Below are 23971 nucleotides of genomic sequence, written 5' to 3'. Positions count from 1 at the left end.
TACAGCTACATTATTATCATTTTTTATTAACTGAGATTAAATAATTGCATTAAAATACAAAAGTGACATATATATTGAGATTTAATAAACATGAACGTGAGTTTGTATTATTTGCAGATTACGTTTTTAAATATTTAATTAAACATTTGTAAAGGTTTTTTTCTTTAATATCATATTTCTCCACGTTTACTTTTGCATGTTTTAATGTTAATCTACGTTTTTATTTTGAGCTCTTTGTTGTGCTCTACATAAAACGGTCTTTATATTATCGGTTTCCATGGAAACGGCAGCGCGTTCACAGATCGGTCGGTGGTGGAAAAGCTCCGGAGTGAGAGCTCTGCTCCGTGTCGGGCAGCAGACGATCTTCGTTTGGTGCGAGCCGTCGTGTGTGTCGTTGAGCGGAGAGAGACGCGGAGCACCGCAGCGGCAGGATGGGGAAGAAACAGAAGAAATCCGGAGAGGACAGGTAGAGAAAACACCACCTGCTCATCCACGACACCTGGTCGCATCTACACCCGCCGGGTCGGAACTTTCCCGCCCCGTGAACACCTCGAAACGGGCCCGTTAGCCCGCTGCTCACAGCGTTAGCTTAGCGTCTAGCTGATAGCAGAAGCTAACCACGAGTCAGTGTGTGTGAGTGTGCAGGTGGAGTTTAAACACCTGGAAATGGCTTATGATGAATCACAGAAGCAGCAGGCGGACCGACCTGGGCCGACCCGGGCCAGCCTCCGCCTGTGAGGGCTTGTTTACGGCTCTGCTGTCGGTGTTAGCTTCAGACTCAGCTCAGCTCAGTTAGTTAGCTAGCTTAGCGTTAGCTCCGTGTGAGCCGGCTGCTGCTCTCTGCTCTGACTCTGAGCCTCGAGCTGTGACTCTGAACCTGACTGCTGCTCTCTGACAGCTCACCTGTCACCTGGCACAGCTAGCTGCTACATGCTAACAGGAGCCACAGGCGGGGACAGCACTGGAGGGGCTAGGCTAGCTGTTAGCTCGTTATCTGTGTTGTACAGGTCATTGTGAGTGTGACAGCTAACGGTGGCTGATGTAACGCTGGGACCTGCTCACCTGCTGACCAGTGACGTCACTGCAGACAGGTGGAGGATGAGAAAATCAAAGTTCAGTCTGACAAACCTTTAAATTAAATTAAAGTCAACGTGACACAGAATCTAACATGTGTATGGACCCTAGAGAGAGAACAGAGGGGCACTGAGACCTGACAGGGCACACTTCTTCTTCTTCTTCTTCTTCTTCTTCTTCTTCTTCTTCTGTTTCTTCTTCTTCTTTTTCTGCTTCTTCTTCTACTTCTTCTTGTTCATCTCCTGTTTCTTCTTCTTCTCCTGCTTGTTCTGTTTCTTCTTCTTCCTCTCCTGTTTCTTCTTCTGTTTCTTCTCCTTCTTCTTCTGTTTCTTCTGTTACATGACACTTGATCACAGAGGTGATGATGTTCTGAACCTCTGAGTGATCAGAACCAGTTTACAGCTCAGAGAATGTTTGAAGAACATCACAGGACAGTCCAACACATTGTGACATCATCCACATATGAAAGTGTTAAAAGAGGAACGACGTCATGAATACAGACAGTGACAGAACCGGTCCTGAACCAGAACCCTGTTGAACACCTTCACTAATCAATTTAAATTAAAATGGCTGACTTTATTTTGAAAAGGTCTCCTCATCCTCTGTGTGTGTGTTTGTGTGTGTGTGTGTGTGTGTGTGTGTGTGTGTGTGTGCGCGTGTGAGAGAGGGCTGATGGGAAATAAAAGGTTGTTTAGACGAGCAGAGTCAGCAGGTTCTATTGTTCTGACACACAGAGAGTTCTGCTGAGGCCTGTTCACCTCACTGAGTCCACACACCACCATCAGTGCTGGCTATCAGTCAATGATCAAGGATTGATTGATTGACTGATTGATTGATTGACTGATTGATCTGTCCTCAGTGCCAAAGATGACGGCATCGACATCGACGCTCTGGCAGCCGAGATCGAAGGAGCCGGAGCCTCCAAGGAGCCGAAAGGGAAGAAGAAGAAGAAAGGAGCCAAGAAGGACGAGTTCGAGTACGACATGCTGCTCCTCTTCTTCTACTGCTCCTGCTCCTCTTCTTCTACTGCTCCTGCTCCTCTTCTTCTACTGCTCCTGCTCCTCTTCTTCTACTGCTCCTCTTCTTCTACTGCTCCTGTTCCTCTTCTTCTCCTGCTCCTCTTCTTCTACTGCTCCTGCTCCTCTTCTTCTACTGCTCCTGCTCCTCTTCTTCTACTGCTCCTGCTCCTCTTCTTCTACTGCTCCTGCTCCTCTTCTTCTACTGCTCCTCTTCTTCTACTGTTCCTGTTCCTCTTCTTCTACTGCTCCTCTTCTTCCACTGCTCCTCTTCTTCCACTGCTCCTCTTCTTCTACTGTTCCTGTTCCTCTTCTTCTACTGCTCCTCTTCTTCCACTGCTCCTCTTCTTCCACTGCTCCTCTTCTTCTACTGTTCCTGTTCCTCTTCTTCCACTGCTCCTCTTCTTCCACTGCTCCTCTTCTTCTACTGCTCCTCTTCTTCTACTGCTCCTGCTCCTCTTCTTCTACTGCTCCTGCTCCTCTTCTTCTACTGCTCCTGCTCCTCTTCTTCTACTGCTCCTGCTCCTCTTCTTCTACTGCTCCTCTTCTTCTACTGTTCCTGTTCCTCTTCTTCTACTGCTCCTCTTCTTCCACTGCTCCTCTTCTTCCACTGCTCCTCTTCTTCTACTGTTCCTGTTCCTCTTCTTCTACTGCTCCTCTTCTTCCACTGCTCCTCTTCTTCCACTGCTCCTCTTCTTCTACTGTTCCTGTTCCTCTTCTTCCACTGCTCCTCTTCTTCCACTGCTCCTCTTCTTCCACTGCTCCTCTTCTTCTACTGTTCCTGTTCCTCTTCTTCTACTGCTCCTCTTCTTCTACTGTTCCTGTTCCTCTTCTTCTACTGTTCCTCTTCTTCTACTGTTCCTGCTCCTCTTCTTCTACTGTTCCTCTTCTTCTACTGTTCCTCTTCTTCTACTGCTCCTCTTCTTCTACTGCTCCTCTTCTTCTACTGTTCCTCTTCCTCTTCTTCTACTGTTCCTCTTCTTCTACTGCTCCTCTTCTTCCACTGTTTCTTCTTCTTCGTCTTCTGTTTCATCTTCTCCTTCGGTTTCTTCTTCTACTGCTCCTCTTCTTCTACTGTTCCTCTTCTTCTACTGCTCCTCTTCTTCTACTGCTCCTCTTCTTCTACTGTTCCTCTTCTTCTACTGCTCCTCTTCTTCCACTGCTCCTCTTCTTCTACTGTTCCTGTTCCTCTTCTTCCACTGCTCCTCTTCTTCTACTGCTCCTCTTCTTCTACTGCTCCTCTTCTTCTACTGTTCCTCTTCCTCTTCTTCTACTGTTCCTCTTCTTCTACTGCTCCTCTTCTTCCACTGTTTCTTCTTCTTCGTCTTCTGTTTCATCTTCTCCTTCGGTTTCTTCTTCTACTGCTCCTCTTCTTCTACTGTTCCTCTTCTTCTACTGCTCCTCTTCTTCTACTGCTCCTCTTCTTCTACTGTTCCTCTTCTTCCACTGCTCCTCTTCTTCCACTGCTCCTCTTCTTCTACTGTTCCTGTTCCTCTTCTTCTACTGCTCCTCTTCTTCTACTGTTCCTGTTCCTCTTCTTCTAATGTTCCTGCTCCTCTTCTTCTACTGTTCCTCTTCTTCTACTGTTCCTCTTCTTCTACTGCTCCTCTTCTTCTACTGCTCCTCTTCTTCTACTGTTCCTCTTCCTCTTCTTCTACTGTTCCTCTTCCTCTTCTTCTACTGCTCCTCTTCTTCCACTGTTTCTTCTTCTTCGTCTTCTGTTTCATCTTCTTCGTCTTCTGTTTCATCTTCTCCTTCGGTTTCTTCTTCTACTGCTCCTCTTCTTCTACTGTTCCTCTTCTTCTACTGCTCCTCTTCTTCTACTGTTCCTGCTCCTCTTCTTCTACTGCTCCTCTTCTTCTGCTGTTCCTGCTCCTCTTCTTCTACTGTTCCTGTTCCTCTTCTTCTACTGCTCCTCTTCTTCTACTGCTCCTCTTCTTCTACTGTTCCTGCTCCTCTTCTTCTACTGCTCCTCTTCTTCCACTGTTTCTTCTTCTTCGTCTTCTGTTTCATCTTCTCCTTCGGTTTCTTCTTCTACTGCTCCCCTTCCTCAATTCCTCTTCTTCCTAGATGTTTTTGTTCTTCTTCTCACTTTCCATGTATTCTCCTCCTCCTCATTCTTCTTCTTCTGTTTCTTCTCCTCCCCTCCTCCTCCTCCTCCTCCTCCTCCTCCTCCTCCTCCTCCTCCTTCTTCTTCTTCATCCTCAGATGTAAAAACTTGTTATTCTTCCATCCAGCTGCTTTGTGCTCGATGCTGTAGATCAGTTGTGGATGTGTGTTCTTTGTGTTGTCATTGTGTGTTGTTTGTGTGATCTTGTGTGGTCCCGGCTGATGTGGCTGTGTTTCTCCTCCTGCAGTGAGGAGGACATCCTGAAGGAGCTGGAGGAGCTGTCTCTGGAGGCTCAGGGCGGGAAGGGAAAGGTGACGACACCTCAGCTCACTCCTTGAAATTCATGAGTGTTCAGATTTTCTCCTGTTAGTTTGTCAGAATGTCTGTCTTTATTAAAGCGCTCCTGTTTCCTCTGCAGAAATCAGACACCACAGAGGAAGTAGAGATCGTCGAGCCTCCAAAACCAGAGAAGAAGAAAACCAGGAAGGGGAAGAAGGGCGGCGCCAGCCCCGAGGACGAGGAGGGTGAGGAAGGTGAAGCTCAGCTGAATGACGAGAGGAACGGAGAGCAGAGAGACAACAAGAAGGTGAACAAAGTGTTTTTTACGTATGAGACAACATTTGTCCCTCCCGAGCCTCCGTACTGATCCTGTCTGTTTGTCTGCAGGCGCCGCCCGCTGCTCCTCCCTCTGACTCTGATGACGACAGCGGCTCACGCTCTCGCCTCAAAACCAAAGAAGGCAAGAAGATGAGCAAAAAGGCTTCAGTGTCTGACGATGACGAGGACGAAGGTGTGAGGGGAGGAGGAGGAGGAGGAGGAGGGAAGGAAGACGACGACGACGACAACGAGTCAGACGACGATGAGGTCAGCTCCAGGAGAGACAAGAAGAAGAAGAACAAAGGCAAGGCGGCGAAGGCGGACAGCGAGGAGGAGCAGGACGACGAGGAGGGAGGAGGCTTCAAGATGAAGACGGCGGCGCAGAAGAAGGCGGAGAAGAAGGAGCGCGACAAGAAGAAGAAGGAGGAGGAGAGGTTGAAGCAGAAGAAGCTGAAGGAGAAGGAGGCCAGCGGCGACGCCAAGGTGGAGCCAGAGAAGACGACAGAGGCCACGCCCCCTCCGACAGCTCCACCTGCAGCAGTGGCGGAGGAACAGGAAGGGGCGGAGCCAGCAGCAGAGGGTGAGACATCAAATTCAATCTTTTTACACAGTTAGCAGAAACAGAAATGCATCACGGGAGATTTTCACCGTCTCTTCTTCTTGTCCTCCTGCAGACGAGGTCGAGGGCGACAAGAAGAAGAAAGACAAGAAGAAGAAGAAGGGAGACAAGAAGGAGGAGGAGAAGGAGAAGAAGAAGGGACCCAGCAAGGCCACAGTGAAGGCCATGCAGGAGGCTCTGGCCAAGATGAAGGAGGTCGGGCATTGTGGGAAATGTAGTCATGGAGTTGAGTTTGGAGTGTGCTTGTTGTCTGACAGCGATGTTGTGTTGTCTGTAGGAGGAGGAGCGAGCCAAGAGGGAGGAGGAGGAGCGCCTGAAGAGGCTGGAGGAGATGGAGAAGCAGCGGGAGGAGCAGGTACGACACCTCCTCCTTTAGCTTCTGACCCACCTCATCCGTCAGACGCCGCTCTGACCTTTGACCTCCTCCTTTGTCCCGACAGGAGCGACTGGAGCTGGAGCGCAAGGAGAAGAAGAAGCAGAAGGAGAAGGAGAGGAAGGAGCGTCTGAAGAAGGAGGGCAAGCTGCTAACGAAAGCCCAGCGGGAGGCTCGAGCTCGGGCCGAGGCCACGCTCAAGATGCTGCAGGCTCAAGGTGAGAGGACGACCAATCTTCTGTTCCTTCTTCTTCTTCTTCTGATAAAGTTCAGGAGTTGTTAAAGACGTTTTTTCTTCTTCAGGTGTTGAAGTGCCATCCAAAGACTCGATGCCAAAGAAGAAGCCGATTTACACGAGGAAGAAGAAGCCCACCACGCAGACTCCTGAAGGTACCACGCTGCCGCCGCCGCTGCTGCTGCTGCTGCTGCTGCTGCTCGTTGATCACCCAATCAAAAACACTTCCTCTTTAAAACATTCTGCTCTCTCCCCGTCAGAGGTCACTTCACCGACGTCAGAGACTCCAGAGCCTGTTGCCATGGAAACAGAGGTCAAGACGCCAGCCGCAGAGCCAGGTGAGTCCGGAGGGCTGAGGAGGCAGGTGATGGGGGACGATGATGATGATGATTAGGTTTGATCTGACTCTCTCCTCTGTGTCCCTGCAGAGGTGAAGGTGGAAGCTGCTGTGGACGACTGGGAGGCCATCGCCACCGACGAGGAGAAAGGTTATCATCCACCTTCAACAGGAAACAACTGTCATCCAGGTCTTTGTAGACGCTTTAAATCTCTTCATATTTCCTGTTTTCTGTGTCAGAGTTGAAGAAAGTCCACATCGAGGTGAAGGAGGAGTCCACCGGCCAGGCTCAGCCTGCAGGCAGCGAGGAGGACGAGGACGAGGAAGACAAGGACGACGACGAGGAGGATGAGGACGACGACGATGATGAGGAGGAGAGCGACGAGGAGGCGGAGAAGGTGGAGGCGACATCGGCCGGTCAGACGAAGAGGAAGGCAGCCAAGGAGAGCGAGGACGAGAGCAGCGAGAGCGAGGACGACGACCGGACGAAGGAGGAGCGGCTGTACGACCGCGCCAAGAGGAGGATAGAGGTGAGGAACACGGGAGGAGTGAGAGCTCGTCTGTTGTCAGCCCGTCTCTGACCGACGGGAGGAGTGAGAGCTCGTCTGTTGTCAGCCCGTCTCTGACCGACGGGAGGAGTGAGAGCTCGTCTGTTGTCAGCCCGTCTCTGACCGACAGGAGGAGTGAGAGCTCGTCTGTTGTCAGCCCGTCTCTGACCGACAGGAGGAGTGAGAGCTCGTCTGTTGTCAGCCCGTCTCTGACCGACAGGAGGAGTGAGAGCTCGTCTGTTGTCAGCCCGTCTCTGACCGACAGGAGGAGTGAGAGCTCGTCTGTTGTCAGCCCGTCTCTGACCGACGGGAGGAGTGAGAGCTCGTCTGTTGTGAGCTCGTCTCTGACCGACAGGAGGAGTGAGAGCTCGTCTGTTGTCAGCCCGTCTCTGACCGACAGCTCTGTGTGTGTGTTTCCATAGAAACGGAGGGCGGAGAACCTGAAGAACGTGGACGTGGACAGGCTGAGATCTCCGGTGGTGTGTGTGCTCGGACACGTCGACACGGGGAAGACGAAGATCCTCGACAAGGTAACGTGACCCTGCAGGGTCTGAGGAAGTCTTAACAAGGCCAGAATTTGACCATCTCAATTTTAGGGTTAGCGTCCATATTTTGCACACAGGTCTTAAATGACATTTAGTTAGTATTTAAATATGTACACTCAGTTACCGGTTCTGTCGTCGCCTTTGTTCTGTTTGTTTTTGTTGTGGTGAAACATGTGGGTTAAACACAGTCAGCTCCGTGTTCTTCTGTCTGAAGTGTCAGGAGTGTAAGAGACATTTTGTCATCAGTCCGGTCAGAGTTTATCTCCGCACACTTCACCAGCTCCAGAAACACTTCGACAGCTGAATCTGCTGCAACTGTGGGAAAGTGTCAGTTTAACAAGTGTTGACTGAACCACCAGAGTTCAGTTTGTTAAAGTCTCATAATGAATCTGAAGCGCAGTGAGCGCTCTGCAGGAGCCTCAACCTGAGCTCACCTGCTGTCACACAGTTAGCTTCATGCTGTCACACAGTTGGCTTCACGCTGTCACACAGTTGGCTTCACGCTGTCACACAGTCAGCTTCACGCTGTCACACAGTTAGCTTCACGCTGTCACACAGTTAGCTTCACGCTGTCACACAGTTGGCTTCACGCTGTCACACAGTCAGCTTCACGCTGTCACACAGTCAGCTTCACGCTGTCACACAGTTAGCTTCACGCTGTCACACAGTCAGCTTCACGCTGTCACACAGTTAGCTTCACGCTGTCACACAGTCAGCTTCACGCTGTCACACAGTCAGCTTCACGCTGTCACACAGTCAGCTTCACGCTGTCACACAGTTAGCTTCACGCTGTCACACAGTCAGCTTCACGCTGTCACACAGTCAGCTTCACGCTGTCACACAGTTAGCTTCACGCTGTCACACAGTCAGCTTCACGCTGTCACACAGTCAGCTTCACGCTGTCACACAGTCAGCTTCACGCTGTCACACAGTTAGCTTCACGCTGTCACACAGTCAGCTTCACGCTGTCACACAGTTAGCTTCACGCTGTCACACAGTTAGCTTCACGCTGTCACACAGTTAGCTTCACGCTGTCACACAGTCAGCTTCACGCTTTCACACAGTCAGCTTCATGCTGTCACACAGTCAGCTTCACGCTGTCAAACAGTTAGCTTCACGCTGTCACACAGTCAGCTTCACGCTGTCACACAGTCAGCTTCACGCTGTCACACAGTCAGCTTCACCCTGTCACACAGTCAGCTTCACGCTGTCACACAGTCAGCTTCACGCTGTCAAACAGTTAGCTTCACGCTGTCACACAGTCAGCTTCACGCTGTCACACAGTCAGCTTCACCCTGTCACACAGTCAGCTTCACGCTGTCACACAGTCAGCTTCACGCTGTCACACAGTTAGCTTCACGCTGTCACACAGTCAGCTTCACGCTGTCACACAGTTAGCTTCACGCTGTCACACAGTTAGCTTCACGCTGTCACACAGTTAGCTTCACGCTGTCACACAGTCAGCTTCACGCTGTCACACAGTTAGCTTCACGCTGTCACACAGTTAGCTTCACGCTGTCACACAGTCAGCTTCACGCTGTCACACAGTTAGCTTCACGCTGTCACACAGTTAGCTTCACGCTGTCACACAGTTAGCTTCACGCTGTCACACAGTTAGCTTCACGCTGTCACACAGTTAGCTTCACGCTGTCACACACTTCTGTACGCCTTCATCACCAGCTCCCAGTCCAAGTTTACCGACTGTTTGTTTACCGACTGGTTATCTGTGTTTTCAGTTCTGTGGCTGTTTGGTGTCTTCAGTGTTTCTCAGTACGACCTGACTGACTGTTTTCTGTTGCTACAGTAACACTTTCATCTTTGTGTGTGTGTGTGTGTGTGTGTGTGTGTGTGTGTGTGTGCAGCTGCGACACACTCACGTTCAGGACGGGGAGGCCGGAGGAATCACTCAGCAGATCGGAGCCACAAACGTCCCGAAAGAGACGATCGAGGAGCAGACGAGGATGGTGAAGAATGTAAGACCGCACACACACACACACACACACACACACACACACACACACACACACACACACACACTCTGTAATCATGGCGTTTGTGTGTGTGCAGTTTGAGAAAGACAACCTGAGGATTCCCGGCATGTTGATCATCGACACACCTGGACACGAGTCCTTCAGGTAACGAGCTTCTCTGTACTCCAGTATTCACATGTCCTGCTCTGATTACTTAGTTACTAGTTACTTTACAGATGATTAATCTGAAGAGTAACTAGTCAGACAGAAGTAATGGAGTAGAAGTAACTGCTCCCTGTGTGTCTCAGTAACCTGAGGAACAGAGGCAGCTCTCTGTGCGACATCGCCATCCTGGTGGTGGACATCATGCACGGCATCGAGCCGCAGACGCTCGAGTCCATCAACCTGCTGAAGGAGAAGAAGTGTCCGTTCATCGTCGCCCTCAACAAGGTGAGTCAGCTGTCCATCCTCAGGTGTGTCCTCGTCTTCCTCTTCTTCTTCTTCTGCTCTGACGGCGCCGCCTCCTTCCTCAGGTCGACCGTCTGTACGACTGGAAGAAGAGTCCTGAAACCGACATCGTGACCACGCTGAAGAAGCAGAAGAAGAACACCAAGGACGAGTTCGACGAGCGAGCCAAGGCCGTCATCGTGGAGTTCGCTCAGCAGGTGTCGTCATTACATCATCACCCATCAACCAATCACAGTTGATATAGTTGAAATATACTAATAAAAATGAGTCGTGTCTATAATGAATGTAGACGTTGTCTCATCTGCATAGAAATGCACAAGTCGTAACTATGATGTCATGACCACGAGTCACCACTGACCTTCATCACGGTGTCTTGTTGCTCCTCAGGGTCTTAACGCCGCCTTGTTCTACGAGAATAAAGATCCCCGCACGTTTGTGTCGTTGGTCCCGACCTCGGCTCACAGCGGCGACGGGATGGGAAACCTCATCGCCCTCCTGGTGGAGCTCACACAGACCATGTTAGCCCGCCGGCTAGCACACTGCGACGAGCTGCGAGCTCAGGTCATGGAGGTGAGACGCTCTTACTGGCTAGCTGTACGTTTACTCCCGCGTCTCGATGAGTTCGCCTGACGGGTTCTGTGTGCTCAGGTGAAAGCTCTGCCCGGTATGGGAACCACGATAGACGTCATCCTGATTAACGGTCGTCTGCGTGAGGGAGAGACCATCATCGTCCCCGGGGTGGAGGGACCAATCGTGACGCAGATCAGAGGGTTGCTGCTGCCGCCGCCGCTGAAGGAGCTCCGAGTCAAGGTAAACTGCTGGGAAATCATTTTCAAAATAAAAGCATAGATGAAACTCCCCTCATGACCCCTGGTGGTATCTGCTGCATTGATTGATTGATTGATTGATTGGTTGTTGTGTTCAGAGTCAGTACGAGAAGCACAAGGAGGTGTCGACGGCTCAGGGAGTGAAGATTCTGGGTAAAGACCTGGAGAAGGCGCTGGCCGGGCTCCCCCTGCTGGTGGCTGAGAAGGAGGACGAGGTCCCCGTCCTGAGGGTAACACATACACACACACACACACACACACACACACACACACACACACACACACACACACACACACACACACACGGTTCTGGTCCGGTGAGGCTCCAGTGGACTGACTGTGCTGCTTTTCAGGATGAACTGGTGCGAGAGCTCAAACAGACTCTGAGCTCCATCAAACTGGAGGAGAAAGGAGTTTACGTCCAGGCGTCCACGCTGGGATCTCTGGAGGCTCTGCTCGAGTTCCTCCGGACCTCCAAAGTCCCCGTGAGTACCTGTCTGTCCCCTCACCTGTCTGTCCCCTCACCTGTCTGTCCCCTCACCTGTCTGTCTGTCTGTCCCCTCACCTGTCTGTCTGTCCCCTCACCTGTCTGTCCCCTCACCTGTCTGTCTCCTCACCTGTCTGTCCCCTCACCTGTCTCTCTCTTTACCTGTCTGTCTCCTCACCTGTCTGTCCCCTCACCTGTCTGTCTCCTCACCTGTCTGTCCCCTCACCTCTCTCTCTCTTTACCTGTCTGTCTCCTCACCTGTCTGTCTCCTCACCTGTCTGTCCCCTCACCTGTCTGTCCCCTCACCTGTCTGTCTGTCTGTCCCCTCACCTGTCTGTCCCCTCACCTGTCTCTCTCTTTACCTGTCTGTCTCCTCACCTGTCTGTCCCCTCACCTGTCTGTCCCCTCACCTGTCTCTCTCTTTACCTGTCTGTCTCCTCACCTGTCTGTCTCCTCACCTGTCTGTCCCCTCACCTGTCTGTCCCCTCACCTGTCTGTCTGTCTGTCCCCTCACCTGTCTGTCTGTCCCCTCACCTGTCTGTCCCCTCACCTGTCTGTCTCCTCACCTGTCTGTCCCCTCACCTGTCTCTCTCTTTACCTGTCTGTCTCCTCACCTGTCTGTCCCCTCACCTGTCTGTCTCCTCACCTGTCTGTCCCCTCACCTCTCTCTCTCTTTACCTGTCTGTCTCCTCACCTGTCTGTCTCCTCACCTGTCTGTCCCCTCACCTGTCTGTCCCCTCACCTGTCTGTCTGTCTGTCCCCTCACCTGTCTGTCCCCTCACCTGTCTCTCTCTTTACCTGTCTGTCTCCTCACCTGTCTGTCCCCTCACCTGTCTGTCCCCTCACCTGTCTCTCTCTTTACCTGTCTGTCTCCTCACCTGTCTGTCTCCTCACCTGTCTGTCCCCTCACCTGTCTGTCCCCTCACCTGTCTGTCTGTCTGTCCCCTCACCTGTCTGTCTGTCTGTCCCCTCACCTGTCTGTCCCCTCACCTGTCTCTCTCTTTACCTGTCTGTCTCCTCACCTGTCTGTCCCCTCACCTGTCTGTCCCCTCACCTGTCTCTCTCTTTACCTGTCTGTCTCCTCACCTGTCTGTCTCCTCACCTGTCTGTCCCCTCACCTGTCTGTCCCTCACCTGTCTCTCTCTTTACCTGTCTGTCTCCTCACCTGTCTGTCCCCTCACCTGTCTGTCCCCTCACCTGTCTCTCTCTTTACCTGTCTGTCTCCTCACCTGTCTGTCCCCTCACCTGTCTCTCTCTTTACCTGTCTGTCCCCTCACCTGTCTCTCTCTTTACCTGTCTGTCCCCTCACCTGTCTCTCTCTTTACCTGTCTGTCTCCTCACCTGTCTGTCCCCACACCTGTCTGTCCCCTCACCTGTCTCTCTCTTTACCTGTCTGTCTCCTCACCTGTCTGTCCCCTCACCTGTCTGTCCCCTCACCTGTCTCTCTCTTTACCTGTCTGGCTCCTCACCTGTCTGTCTCCTCACCTGTCTCTCTCTTTACCTGTCTGTCCCCTCACCTGTCTGTCCCCTCACCTGTCTGTCTGTCTGTCCCCTCATCTGTCTGTCTGTCTGTCCCCTCACCTGTCTGTCCCCTCACCTGTCTCTCTCTTTACCTGTCTGTCTCCTCACCTGTCTGTCCCCTCACCTGTCTCTCTCTTTACCTGTCTGTCTCCTCACCTGTCTGTCCCCTCACCTGTCTCTCTCTTTACCTGTCTGTCTCCTCACCTGTCTGTCTGTCCCCTCACCTGTCTGTCCCCTCACCTGTCTGTCCCCTCACCTGTCTGTCTCCTCACCTGTCTGTCTGTCCCCTCACCTGTCTGTCCCCTCACCTGTCTGTCCCCTCACCTGTCTCTCTCTTTACCTGTCTGTCTCCTCACCTGTCTGTCCCCTCACCTGTCTCTCTCTTTACCTGTCTGTCTCCTCACCTGTCTGTCTCCCTCACCTGTCTGTCTGTCCCCTCACCTGTCTGTCCCCTCACCTGTCTGTCTGTCCCCTCACCTGTCTGTCCCCTCACCTGTCTGTCTCCTCACCTGTCTCTCTCCTCACCTGTCTGTCTCCTCACCTGTCTGTCCCCTCACCTGTCTGTCTGTCCCCTCACCTGTCTGTCCCCTCACCTGTCTGTCCCCTCACCTGTCTGTCCCCTCACCTGTCTGTCTCCTCACCTGTGGTTTGTTCCATACTGACTCCTTAGTTGTACAGTCGATGTTTGCCTCTGAACATTTATTGTGAAAAGCTTCAGGAAGCAGAACCTTCCAGGTCCAGCTGACCTCTGACCTCTGACCTCTCCCTCTGTCGCTGCAGTACGCTGGTATCAACATCGGTCCGGTCCACAAGAGGGACGTGATGAAGGCGTCGGCGATGCTGGAGCACGACGTGCAGTACGTCACATTTCCACATGTTTCAGAGAAGCGTCTCATCTCGACGTTGTTAATAGATTCAGGATCATGAAGCCCGATCGTTCTGTTCTGTTGGGTCTGTTCAGGTACGCGGTGATCCTGGCGTTCGACGTGAAGGTGGAGAGGGAGAGTCAGGAGATGGCCGACAGTCTGGGGGTTCGGATCTTCTCTGCTGAGATCATCTACCATCTGTTCGACGCCTTCACCAAGTACAGAGAGGACTACAAGAAGGCCAAGCAGGACGAGTTCAAGTATGGCCGCCACTCAGCCGAACGCCGCCTGCTGCGCCGCTCCGTCAGGGTTCTAAGTGTTTGTGTGCTCTGTGTGTCGGCAGGCATGTCGCCGTGTTCCCCGCCAAGCTGCGAGTTCTCCCTCAGTTCATCTTTAACTCCAGAGATCCCATCGTGATGGGCGTGACCATCGAGGCCGGAGTCCTGCGACAAGGGACGCCCCTCTGCGTCCCCTCTAAAGGGGTGAGGCGCTCAGGACGGCTGTGATTGGTCGATTGAATGATGCAGGAGGATATTCATTGTTGTTGTGTTGGTTAATGTTTCAGTTCGTGGACATCGGCGTGGTCACCAGCATCGAGATGAACCACAAGTCAGTCGAGTCCGCCAAGAAAGGCCAGGAGATCTGCATCAAGATCGAGCCCATTCCCGGGGAGTCGCCCAAGATGTACGGCCGCCATTTTGAAGCTACAGATATCATCGTCAGCAAGGTGAGGACACGCCCACTGAGGAGGAGGGAGGGGTTTAACATTTCAGGCGCTTAACGTTTGTTTCCTTTTAAAATCACAGTTTCAACTAAGAACGTGAACACAAACATCACACGAGGTCTTAAAGGGACACACGCACAAACTACGCCTCCCGTCTTAAAGGGACGCACGCGCAAACCACACCTCCCGTCTTAAAGGGACGCACGCACAAACCACGCCTCCCGTCTTAAAGGGACGCACGCACAAACCACACCTCCCGTCTTAAAGGGACGCACGCACAAACCACGCCTCCCGTCTTAAAGGGACGCACGCACAAACCACGCCTCCCGTCTTAAAGGGACGCACGCACAAACCACACCTCCCGTCTTAAAGGGACACACACGCACAAACCACGCCTCCCGTCTTAAAGGGACGCACGCACAAACCACGCCTCCCGTCTTAAAGGGACGCACGCACAAACCACGCCTCCCGTCTTAAAGGGACGGACGCACAAACCACGCCTTCCGTCTTAAAGGGAAGCACGCACAAACCACGCCTCCCGTCTTAAAGGGAGGCACGCACAAACCACGCCTCCCGTCTAAAAGGGACACACGCACAAACCACACCTCCCGTCTTAAAGGGACGCACGCACAAACCACGCCTTCCGTCTTAAAGGGAAGCACGCACAAACCACGCCTCCCGTCTTAAAGGGAGGCACGCACAAACCACGCCTCCCGTCTAAAAGGGACGCACGCACAAACCACGCCTCCCGTCTTAAAGGGACGGACGCACGCACAAACCACACCTCCCGTCTTAAAGGGACACACACGCACAAACCACGCCTCCTGTCTTAAAGGGACGCACGCACAAACCACGCCTCCCGTCTTAAAGGGACGCACGCACAAACCACGCCTCCCGTCTTAAAGGGACGGACGCACAAACCACGCCTCCCGTCTTAAAGGGACGCACGCGCAAACCACGCCTCCCGTCTTAAAGGGACGCACGCGCAAACCACGCCTCCCGTCTTCAAGGGACACACACGCAAACCACGCCTCCCGTCTTAAAGGGACGCACGCGCAAACCACGCCTCCCGTCTTCAAGGGACACACACGCAAACCACGCCTCCCGTCTTAAAGGGACGCACGCGCAAACCACGCCTCCCGTCTTAAAGGGATGCACGCACAAACCACGCCTCCCGTCTTAAAGGCACGCGCAAACCACGCCTCCCGTCTTAAAGGGACACACACGCACAAACCACGCCTCCCGTCTTAAAGGGACACACACGCACAAACCACACCTCCCGTCTTAAAGGTGTATGTAGCGTGTGTGTGTGTGTGTGTGTGTGTGTGTGTGTGTGTGTGTCACAGTGCTAACATCTCAGTGTGTTTGTGTTCTTCAGATCACGCGGGCGTCCATCGACGCTCTGAAGAACTGGTTCAGAGACGAGATGCAGAAAACTGATTGGCAGCTGATCATGGAGCTGAAGAAGACCTTCGAGATCATCTGATGGGCCTCACACACACACACACACTCACACATGCAGAGATTAACACACACACTTCCTCCCTCTGGTGACGACGACGGAAGGACAAAAAAGAAAAGAGAAAAAAAAGACGTGAAAGTGTTTTTCTGTGAGAAACGAACAGTTTTTTCCACTGTTGTAAACAGTGATAGCTTAGAACACACACACACACACACACACACACACACACACACACACACACACACACACACACACACAGTATTCCAACGTGCCTGTTCTTCAGCATCGACGTTGTTATTTTTTTTCTTCTTCTCTGCTCTGATTTGTGGCTGCTGCTTCGTGTCCCAGGCTCCGCCCCCTCCTCCCCAGACTGAGGCTCACGAGCTAAACGAAGCTGGCGAGTCAGCAGAGTCGGCGCTCAGCCAAACCAGGTGCATTATGGGATTGTTTTTGAGCAGCACCAGGGCTGGAGGAGGAAAATGGGAGTTGTTGTATTTTTTTTTTTCTTTTCTTTCCACAAAACACCAAAATCATTGAAGAAGCAGCAGCGACGACTTTAAAGACTTAAAGAGCTGACTCGTGTTCTCCGTCGGCCATGTTGGAGGGCGGGGGGAGGGGGGGGGGGGTGCCAGAGGGTGTAACCTCTGGAATATTTTAAACTGTTTCTGCTGCAACTGCTGATGTAATAAATTCCCATGATTCTCATGAAACTGCAGATTTGAGAGTTTTCAGTTCAGATCTCACAGGATGAAGGTTCATCAGGATGTTAATGGTCAGATTTTAACTCTTTTATTCATCATGTCCAAGTTCTATAGAGGCCAATCAAAACCAGTTCAGCTGTACCACCTGGTCCCAGCCAGCAGGTGGCAGACCTCCTTCTTCACACATCCATAGAAACATGATCTGTGTATCGTTTCCTTTTGAGAATTACCGTCATAATTTAAAAAATCTCCTGAACGGCTGTTATATCTAAATCTTACAAGACAAGAAGAGTAAAGATAATATTGGAATCAAACGTGTCTCCATCAGCTCCACCTCTGTTTGTTTTATTGAAAATGATCACTTGAATAGTTGAATTTAACATCTTATTAATCAGAATATACATGTCACTGCATAACGATGTGTCTTCAGTAGCAGATGAAAGGATTTCAGACATCTTAAAAATGAATTAAGTTACTTTTTATATCTTTGCATGAAGTCACTGCAGTAACTCCTTCAAAATAATGTGATGTAGTGGGGAAAAAAAATGTTTTCTTTTTAATAATTAATCTGTGAAAGGCTTTAAAAGTAAGACATGATGATTGGTCACTATGGAGGATGGTCTTTTTTAAAATTTGACACAAAAGTCAAAGAATCCTTTAAAGGAGCAGTCTGTAGTTTCAGAGAAGAAATACAAACATGTCATTTTAATATTTACAATATTAATGAGGTCATCATACAAACTGTCAGTGAATAAACCAGCTGTACTCAGAAGAAAACATGTGTTGTCCTTTAAGGTCAGTTTGTTTGTTCAGTCATGAAAACAGAGTTTGATTAATTTGTTAGTTTGAGGATCTTTTCTCTGCTCGTCTGAAAAACATCAAAGCGTTTTAAACTTCTGAATAACGAGCTTCACTCCAAAATTCAGAAAACATTAAGAAAACTCACAAAATATGTGACATGAAAAAAATAAAATGTAAATATATGTCATTAATTTAATGCTGTCACGATATTCTCATAGATATTTATTATCAGCTGTTGATCCAAACGGTTAACTTTGTGCAGATTGTAAACATAAAAGTCAGATTTGGTCCAAACAGCTTTTAAAGCTGTAGCTGAGTTTAGCTTTTCAACTGGACCGGATCAGAACAAGTGACTCCATCAGTGACCCGACTGTTGGTGATGGTGTCGGAGTTTAAAAAATCAGTGAAAAGAATCCAGACGACCTGCTGTAAAACCACAGGAACACATCACATCAGGTCGAGTGTGACGCACGTCAGCTTTATTTAACGAGACAACAGGTTTGAACGGAAGGAAGAAAAATGCTTAAATATTTAAATCTGCACCTTTTCTCCACTAAAAATCTGTCCTGGTTAAAACATTAGATGTTAAATTCTGATCAGGGGATCAGCACGTTAAAATGTTAAATATATTTAAATATTAAAAACATGGATTTGGCTTTTATACACAAACTTCACATGTATTTTGAAGCTAACAGCTCAGAGTGTCAATGAACTTGATACCAACCCAGTTCAATAGACAAAACTGCTAAGCTAGCTCAACTCTGATAAAAAGAAAATATCTTTTGAAAAAATAAAATTTCTGTGGACAGATTAAATTATTAAATCTACAAACTTCACATGTGTTTTTGAACTAGTAGCACCAAGCTAGCACCTGCGTTAGCAGGGCGAGCTAGCAGAGGCTAGCACTAGAACATATTCATTAAAGAAGGTTGATTCGACAAAAATATGACTTTTAATCCAACTAATGACTTTAAACAATGATGTTGAGAGCTTCTGTACACAAACCGGAGATGACAGTCGACAATTAACTTCCTGAACAAACACATTAATAAATACATCCCACTGCTTCGATACACATCCATAAAAATGTTTTTTGTTTTCTTCTTTTTAAAATCTAGCTTACTTTTGCTGGTTTATTTACAGTCCTATCAACAAAGAAAAAAAAGGTCAACTCCAGTAAAGAATCATAAATAATAAACGCAGCAGGCGTGTTTGCCGTCACACGGCAGCAGGGATGAAGAGTCCGTGCAGGTCCATGTGGACGCTGGCAGGGATGGAGGCTCGGGCGATCTCCTTGAAGTTTTTGGCATCGAGGACGAGCATGAACGGAGAGATGTTGGGATCCGGAGAGATGACGGACGATAAGATCACACCTGCAGGAAGAGAGTACCAAGAGTCAGAACCAGTTCTTACAATTTCATAAACCTGCAGACCAGAAACTAAAGTTCCTGCAGCCTCACCGTCGTCTTCTTCAACGGCTCCCGGAGACGCAACAAACACCGGCTCTGATGGGTAGCAGGAGTCCTGCCGCCACTCGATGTGTTTCCTGGTGACGATGTCGATCTTAGCAATCTGTTGGACCAGAGACAGAAAACAAAGATGAAGTGATTTGTTGATGCAGTTGGCGTGTTGGCGGCGTTGCGTGCAGCCTCAGGTGTCTCACCTTGTTGGGATGAGGAGACCACTCCACCCTGGAGCCGTAGAAGTATCTGTACTTTTTGGTGTTGAACTTGTAGTTGATCCCGGGCAGCTCCAGGCCTGAGGAGGAGTCGGACTCGTCAGTTAAGGAGGATTCAACACTTGAAAACAATCAGACGGACATTAATGATGAAGATGATGATGAACCTTCGAACAGCGTGTCAGGCTGACAGTAGACGGAGCCGTTGTCCTGCATCACTGCTCGGGCTGTCGTGTCCGTCAGAGTCACCAGGTTCGACCCTTTGGATGATTCCTGGAAAACATATGAACACAAACTCTCCGTACATACTCGTTTCATGATGAAGTTACAGGAAGTGTGTCTGTTTGTCCGTACCTTGTTGACGTTGAGCGGCAGGACGAACCTCTTGCAGATCGGCGGGGAGAAGGTCTTGTTGGACTCGGTGAATTTGCTGGTCTCCTGCCTCATGTTCTGGATGTAGAACATGTCGTACAGGTGGCTGTCCTTGTAGGTGATGAGGTCGAACACCAAGTGGCCGTCGTCCTCATACGCGTTGATGTGGTGAAAAACCACCAAGGCGTCGCCGTAGAAACGAGTGGACACCGCCTTTCCTGTTTTTCTGTTGACGACGTGGAACAAAGTCTGCAAAGAGACGAAACAGTGGAGTCAAACTGTGGATCGACTTTGTGTGACGACTACAGTCAATAATCACTTTTCATCACTTTTGACACATAAATAAAAAAAGATCAGCGTGGGTGTGTCGACCTGATCAGTTATCAGATCTGATATTAATCAAAATAGATGTTTTTATCTGATTCTTGATCAAATCATTTAAATTAAAAAGGTGCTGCTCTACAGTCCTTTTGTAAATGAACTCAGTCACACAAACATTTCCTGGAACATAATTGGCTCGTTGTTCCGTCTGAGGTAAAGTTTAGAACCTACGATGTCGTCCTTGTCGAACTTGAGGCAGCTCCCCCAGTTGACCCCTCTGAAGTAGGCGGTGGCCAGTCTGACGATGTCCAGTTTGAACGGCTGCTCCACGAACACGATGTAGTTGTCGGTCATGCCGAAGCTGTGGTAGTAGCTCGGGAACAGAGTGGAGCGGAACGGGATGGAGCACACCTGCTGGACCTTCCTCAGCGCCGGCTTCTTCTGCTCTTTATCTGAAACCAACAGCACAGTTCTGTCAGACTGTGACGACACATACTCCAGTAAAGTACAAGTACCTCAAACATTTAGTTAAATACAGTAGTTGAGTCATGTAAAGTACTCAGTTACATTTCATCTCTGAGATCTAGTGGAGTACCTGAGCTGAGGTGTGACATGGTGATGTCACTGCAGGTCAGTGTGACCTCACTGATATCATGTTTATTATTATTGTGTCTGATTGATCACTCGGCTATAATCACTCAGATTAGATAAGAAACAATCAAAGACACTGAGGTATGTAATCAGATTACTACGTCCTGTACCTGAAGCATCAGCTGGGACTTTGAAGATGACGTATTTGGGTCGACCCAGGCCCATGATGGCGGTGCCCATGTTGTAGGTGTTCCCCTCGCTGTCGTAGTGAGGATGAGCCGTCGCCAAGTTCAGAGCGATGTGGTTCCTGTAGTTGATCTGGGTCGCACAGAGAACACATGATGAGTTTGAGGAAGTATTTGGACCAGATCGATTACACTTTGGTGTTTTCAGGAGGCGGGTGGAGACTGACGTACCCTGCCGACAGTTTCCAGGGTGGTGGGATCGATCTGGTTCATGTAGTTGACCTCAGAGGAGGCGTAGTAGTCCTGACCGTAGCGGATGATGTTGATCAAGTTGTTGTCGGTGAAGTCAGGGATGACGTTGCAGAGATGTGTGAACGCCCTGGTGACAGAAACAGATCATCTCCTGGACGGACTGAAACAGATCTCTACGTCTCCTGGACGGACTGAAACAGATCTCTACGTCTCCTGGACGGACTGAAACAGATCTCTAGGTCTCCTGGACAGACTAAAACAAATCTCTAGGTCTCCTGGACAGACTGAACCAGATCTCTACGTCTCCTGGACGGACTGAACCAGATCTCTACGTCTCCTGGACGGACTGAACCAGATCTCTACGTCTCCTGGACGGACTGAACCAGATCTCTACGTCTCCTGGACGGACTGAAACAGATCTCTAGGTCTCCTGGACAGACTGAAACAGATCTCTAGGTCTCCTGGACAGACTGAAACAGATCTCTAGGTCTCCTGGGCGGACTAAACCAGATCTCTAGGTCTCCTGGACGGACTGAACCAGATCTCTAGGTCTCCTGGACGGACTGAAACAGATCTCTACGTCTCCTGGACGGACTGAAACAGATCTCTAGGTCTCCTGGACGGACTGAAACAGATCTCTAGGTCTCCTGGACAGACTAAAACAGATCTCTACGTCTCCTGGACGGACTGAAACAGATCTCTAGGTCTCCTGGACGGACTGAAACAGATCTCTAGGTCTCCTGGACGGACTGAAACAGATCTCTACGTCTCCTGGACGGACTGAAACAGATCTCTACGTCTCCTGGACGGACTGAAACAGATCTCTACGTCTCCTGGACGGACTGAAACAGATCTCTAGGTCTCATGGACGGACTAAAACAGATCTCTATGTCTCCTGGACGGACTACAACAGATCTCTACGTCTCCTGGACGGACTGAAACAGATCTCTAGGTCTCCTGGACGGACTACAACAGATCTCTAGGTCTCATGGACGGACTAAAACAGATCTCTATGTCTCCTGGACGGACTACAACAGATCTCTATGTCTCCTGGACGGACTGAAACAGATCTCTAGGTCTCATGGACGGACTAAAACAGATCTCTATGTCTCCTGGACGGACTACAGCAGATCTCTAGGTCTCCTGGACGGACTGAAACAGATCTCTACGTCTCCTGGACGGACTGAAACAGATCTCTACGTCTCCTGGACGGACTGAAACAGATCTCTAGGTCTCCTGGACGGACTAAAACAGATCTCTAGGTCTCCTGGACGGACTGAAACAGATCTCTACGTCTCCTGGACGGACTGAAACAGATCTCTACGTCTCCTGGACGGACTGAAACAGATCTCTACGTCTCCAGGACGGACTGAAACAGATCTCTAGGTCTCATGGACAGACTAAAACAGATCTCTATGTCTCCTGGGCGGACTAAACCAGATCTCTACATGTCCTGGACAGACTAAAACAGATGTTCTCGATCTCGGTTGGTCGGTACCTTGAAAAGATGTTCTTGCAGGGATCTGGGTAGATCATGGTTCCAAACTCGGAGACGACGATCCGGTCAGCCTGGGTGTTCCTCTTGTATGTGTCGCTCTTCAGAAACTTACTTCTGTACGTCACCTCACCTGAAACGACACCAGGGAGCAGATGTTGGGTTTTCAGCTGTGACATCAGTGAGTTTGACTTTTCTACCAGGAGATCTTTGATGCTACATGAGCTTCAGTGTCCTGAGATAACATTAGTGAACATTGATCTTGTCTCACCGTCGGTGAAGGTGAAGCTGTGGATCAGCGACATGCCATCAAACCAGTGGTTGTACTCGCTGCTGCCCACCGAGAAGAGGCCCGGCCCGTTCCTGAGCAGAGTGCCCTGCAGCCAGGACGGGATGGAACCTGAGGGTCAAAGGTCACACAGGTTTTTACCTTCCTGTACATTTTTATGTTTTATTTGTTCATTATTTTTCCCATCAATCGTTCTAGAAGAGTTACTGTGACATCAGACCAGGTGCAGCAGGAAGTCTCACCTGAGTCGCTGTAAACTAAGAAATGTTCAATAGTTTTTCATTATCTTTGCTTCAAAAATGGCTCCAATGATTCATCAGTTAGTGAAATAGTTCAATATCAATCTTGAATTAATCTTTGTTTGTCCAAACCAAACTCCTTGATCCTTTTACTGACTGAGACCCAACATCTCCCTCATGAGCAGAACCTCGAGAGAAAACTCTGGAAGAAACCTCGAGCAGAACGATTGATTGGAAAAAAGCTAAATGTGATGCATTTTATTTTGACGGGTTGTCAGACAGGATGTTGCACAATCAATGTTGAGAAAATTGATTAGTCTTTATTAAAATGTGTTAAATCTTTTTTTATCACTGGTGCTCAAGAAACAAAATCTAAAGTTGATTATATTTATTTTGTTTAATATTAATTCATAAACTGTGACATTGAAGGTCGAGGTCGCATCTAAATCTGAACACTGAAGGTTTTATTGTCTGAGCTCTTAATATTGTTATCCTCTTATTTAATATATTTATGAAGTATTATTTATTCAAAGGAGAAGTTTTAATTTGATGATATATTATTATTTAACTTATCTTTTTCAGTTAAAGCACTTGTTGGTAAAAAATCGTTCTCACTACTTTGTTCTGCAGTCGTCTTTTTTGGACGCGTGATTCTGCTCTGTGTATTTTATAATTCAAGAATTCAATGAATGTTTCACATAAACAGTGAAAACACGAGTCGAGCTGCTGCAGAACATCTGAACTCTAATCAATGTATCAGCGGCTTATTAACATCTAATAACCACAAGTGTTAAAGGAGCAGTCTGTAGTTTCAGAGAGGAAATCCAAACTATTATTTACAATATTAATGAGGTCAGAATACAGAACCAGCAGTTCTCAGAGGACAGCGAGGTCCCAGAACACTGTGTGGAGCTGGAGAGGTGGCGGGGTCCGCCACATGTAAACACAGTGAAACTGTGTTGTCCTTTAAGGTCAGTTTGTTTGTTCAGTCATGAAAACAAAGAGAGTTTGTTTATTTAGTTTGTTAGAAGATTATTTTTTTTGCTCCACATTTCTACGTGCTGCTCCTTTAATCCTCTATAACCCTGTAAAACAAGCGTCTGAGGATCTGACCTTTCACTTGAGCTTTCACCGGCTCTGGAGTCTCCGATCCATTTTTTCCATATATCGACAGCATGTTTCTCTCCGCTGATATTTCCCAGAATGCACTGCTGCTGTGGCCCCACCAGTGACTGAGCTCACAGACCGACAGCAGCTCTTATAGCCTC

At 49.3% G+C, this 23971-nt stretch overlaps 2 protein-coding genes across 2 annotated transcripts; one reads left to right on the top strand and one right to left on the bottom strand.

Annotated features, from left to right (window-relative positions):
• Positions 1–308: 308 nt before the first annotated feature.
• Positions 309–16489, top strand: eif5b (eukaryotic translation initiation factor 5B). The gene is made up of 26 exons (XM_030409134.1): positions 309–466; positions 1934–2050; positions 4448–4511; positions 4619–4786; positions 4867–5377; positions 5472–5611; positions 5694–5771; positions 5857–6007; positions 6093–6179; positions 6285–6362; positions 6453–6512; positions 6602–6891; positions 7332–7439; positions 9317–9427; positions 9522–9589; positions 9733–9874; positions 9958–10089; positions 10280–10462; positions 10541–10702; positions 10818–10949; positions 11073–11204; positions 13508–13584; positions 13689–13853; positions 13937–14075; positions 14159–14320; positions 15696–16489. Exons 1-26 carry the CDS (start codon positions 432–434, stop codon positions 15801–15803), a joined length of 3600 nt encoding a protein of 1199 aa, XP_030264994.1. The 5' UTR covers positions 309–431; the 3' UTR covers positions 15804–16489.
• Positions 16490–17136: 647 nt separating this feature from the next.
• On the bottom strand, positions 17137–23971 carry bco1l (beta-carotene oxygenase 1, like). The gene is made up of 11 exons (XM_030409210.1): positions 23817–23971; positions 22447–22575; positions 22179–22308; positions 20660–20807; positions 20414–20561; positions 19884–20104; positions 19314–19580; positions 19127–19232; positions 18945–19039; positions 18742–18853; positions 17137–18654 (listed from the first exon to the last, which is right to left on the bottom strand). Exons 1-11 carry the CDS (start codon positions 23878–23880, stop codon positions 18500–18502), a joined length of 1575 nt encoding a protein of 524 aa, XP_030265070.1. The 5' UTR covers positions 23881–23971; the 3' UTR covers positions 17137–18499.

Source organism: Sparus aurata, chromosome 24 (assembly GCF_900880675.1).
Source record: "Sparus aurata chromosome 24, fSpaAur1.1, whole genome shotgun sequence".
Classification (NCBI taxonomy): domain Eukaryota; kingdom Metazoa; phylum Chordata; class Actinopteri; order Spariformes; family Sparidae; genus Sparus; species Sparus aurata.
This window is presented reverse-complemented; position numbering and strand designations above follow the sequence as displayed.

What these genes read in the sequence shown, in the direction of transcription:
- bco1l (XM_030409210.1), bottom strand. Translation starts at nt 23,880, where the DNA reads ATGCTGTCGATATATGGAAAAAATGGATCGGAGACTCCAGAGCCGGTG. An exon ending in CAGCTTCACCTTCACCGACG is followed by an intron (nt 22,309 to 22,446) that starts GTGAGACAAGAT and finishes GTGTCGTTTCAG; the next exon opens with GTGAGGTGACGTACAGAAGT. An exon ending in TGCCGCTCAACGTCAACAAG is followed by an intron (nt 19,233 to 19,313) that starts GTACGGACAAAC and finishes TATGTTTTCCAG; the next exon opens with GAATCATCCAAAGGGTCGAA.
- eif5b (XM_030409134.1), top strand. Translation starts at nt 432, where the DNA reads ATGGGGAAGAAACAGAAGAAATCCGGAGAGGACAG. An exon ending in CTCTGGCCAAGATGAAGGAG is followed by an intron (nt 5,612 to 5,693) that starts GTCGGGCATTGT and finishes TGTTGTCTGTAG; the next exon opens with GAGGAGGAGCGAGCCAAGAG. An exon ending in TGCGAGCTCAGGTCATGGAG is followed by an intron (nt 10,463 to 10,540) that starts GTGAGACGCTCT and finishes CTGTGTGCTCAG; the next exon opens with GTGAAAGCTCTGCCCGGTAT.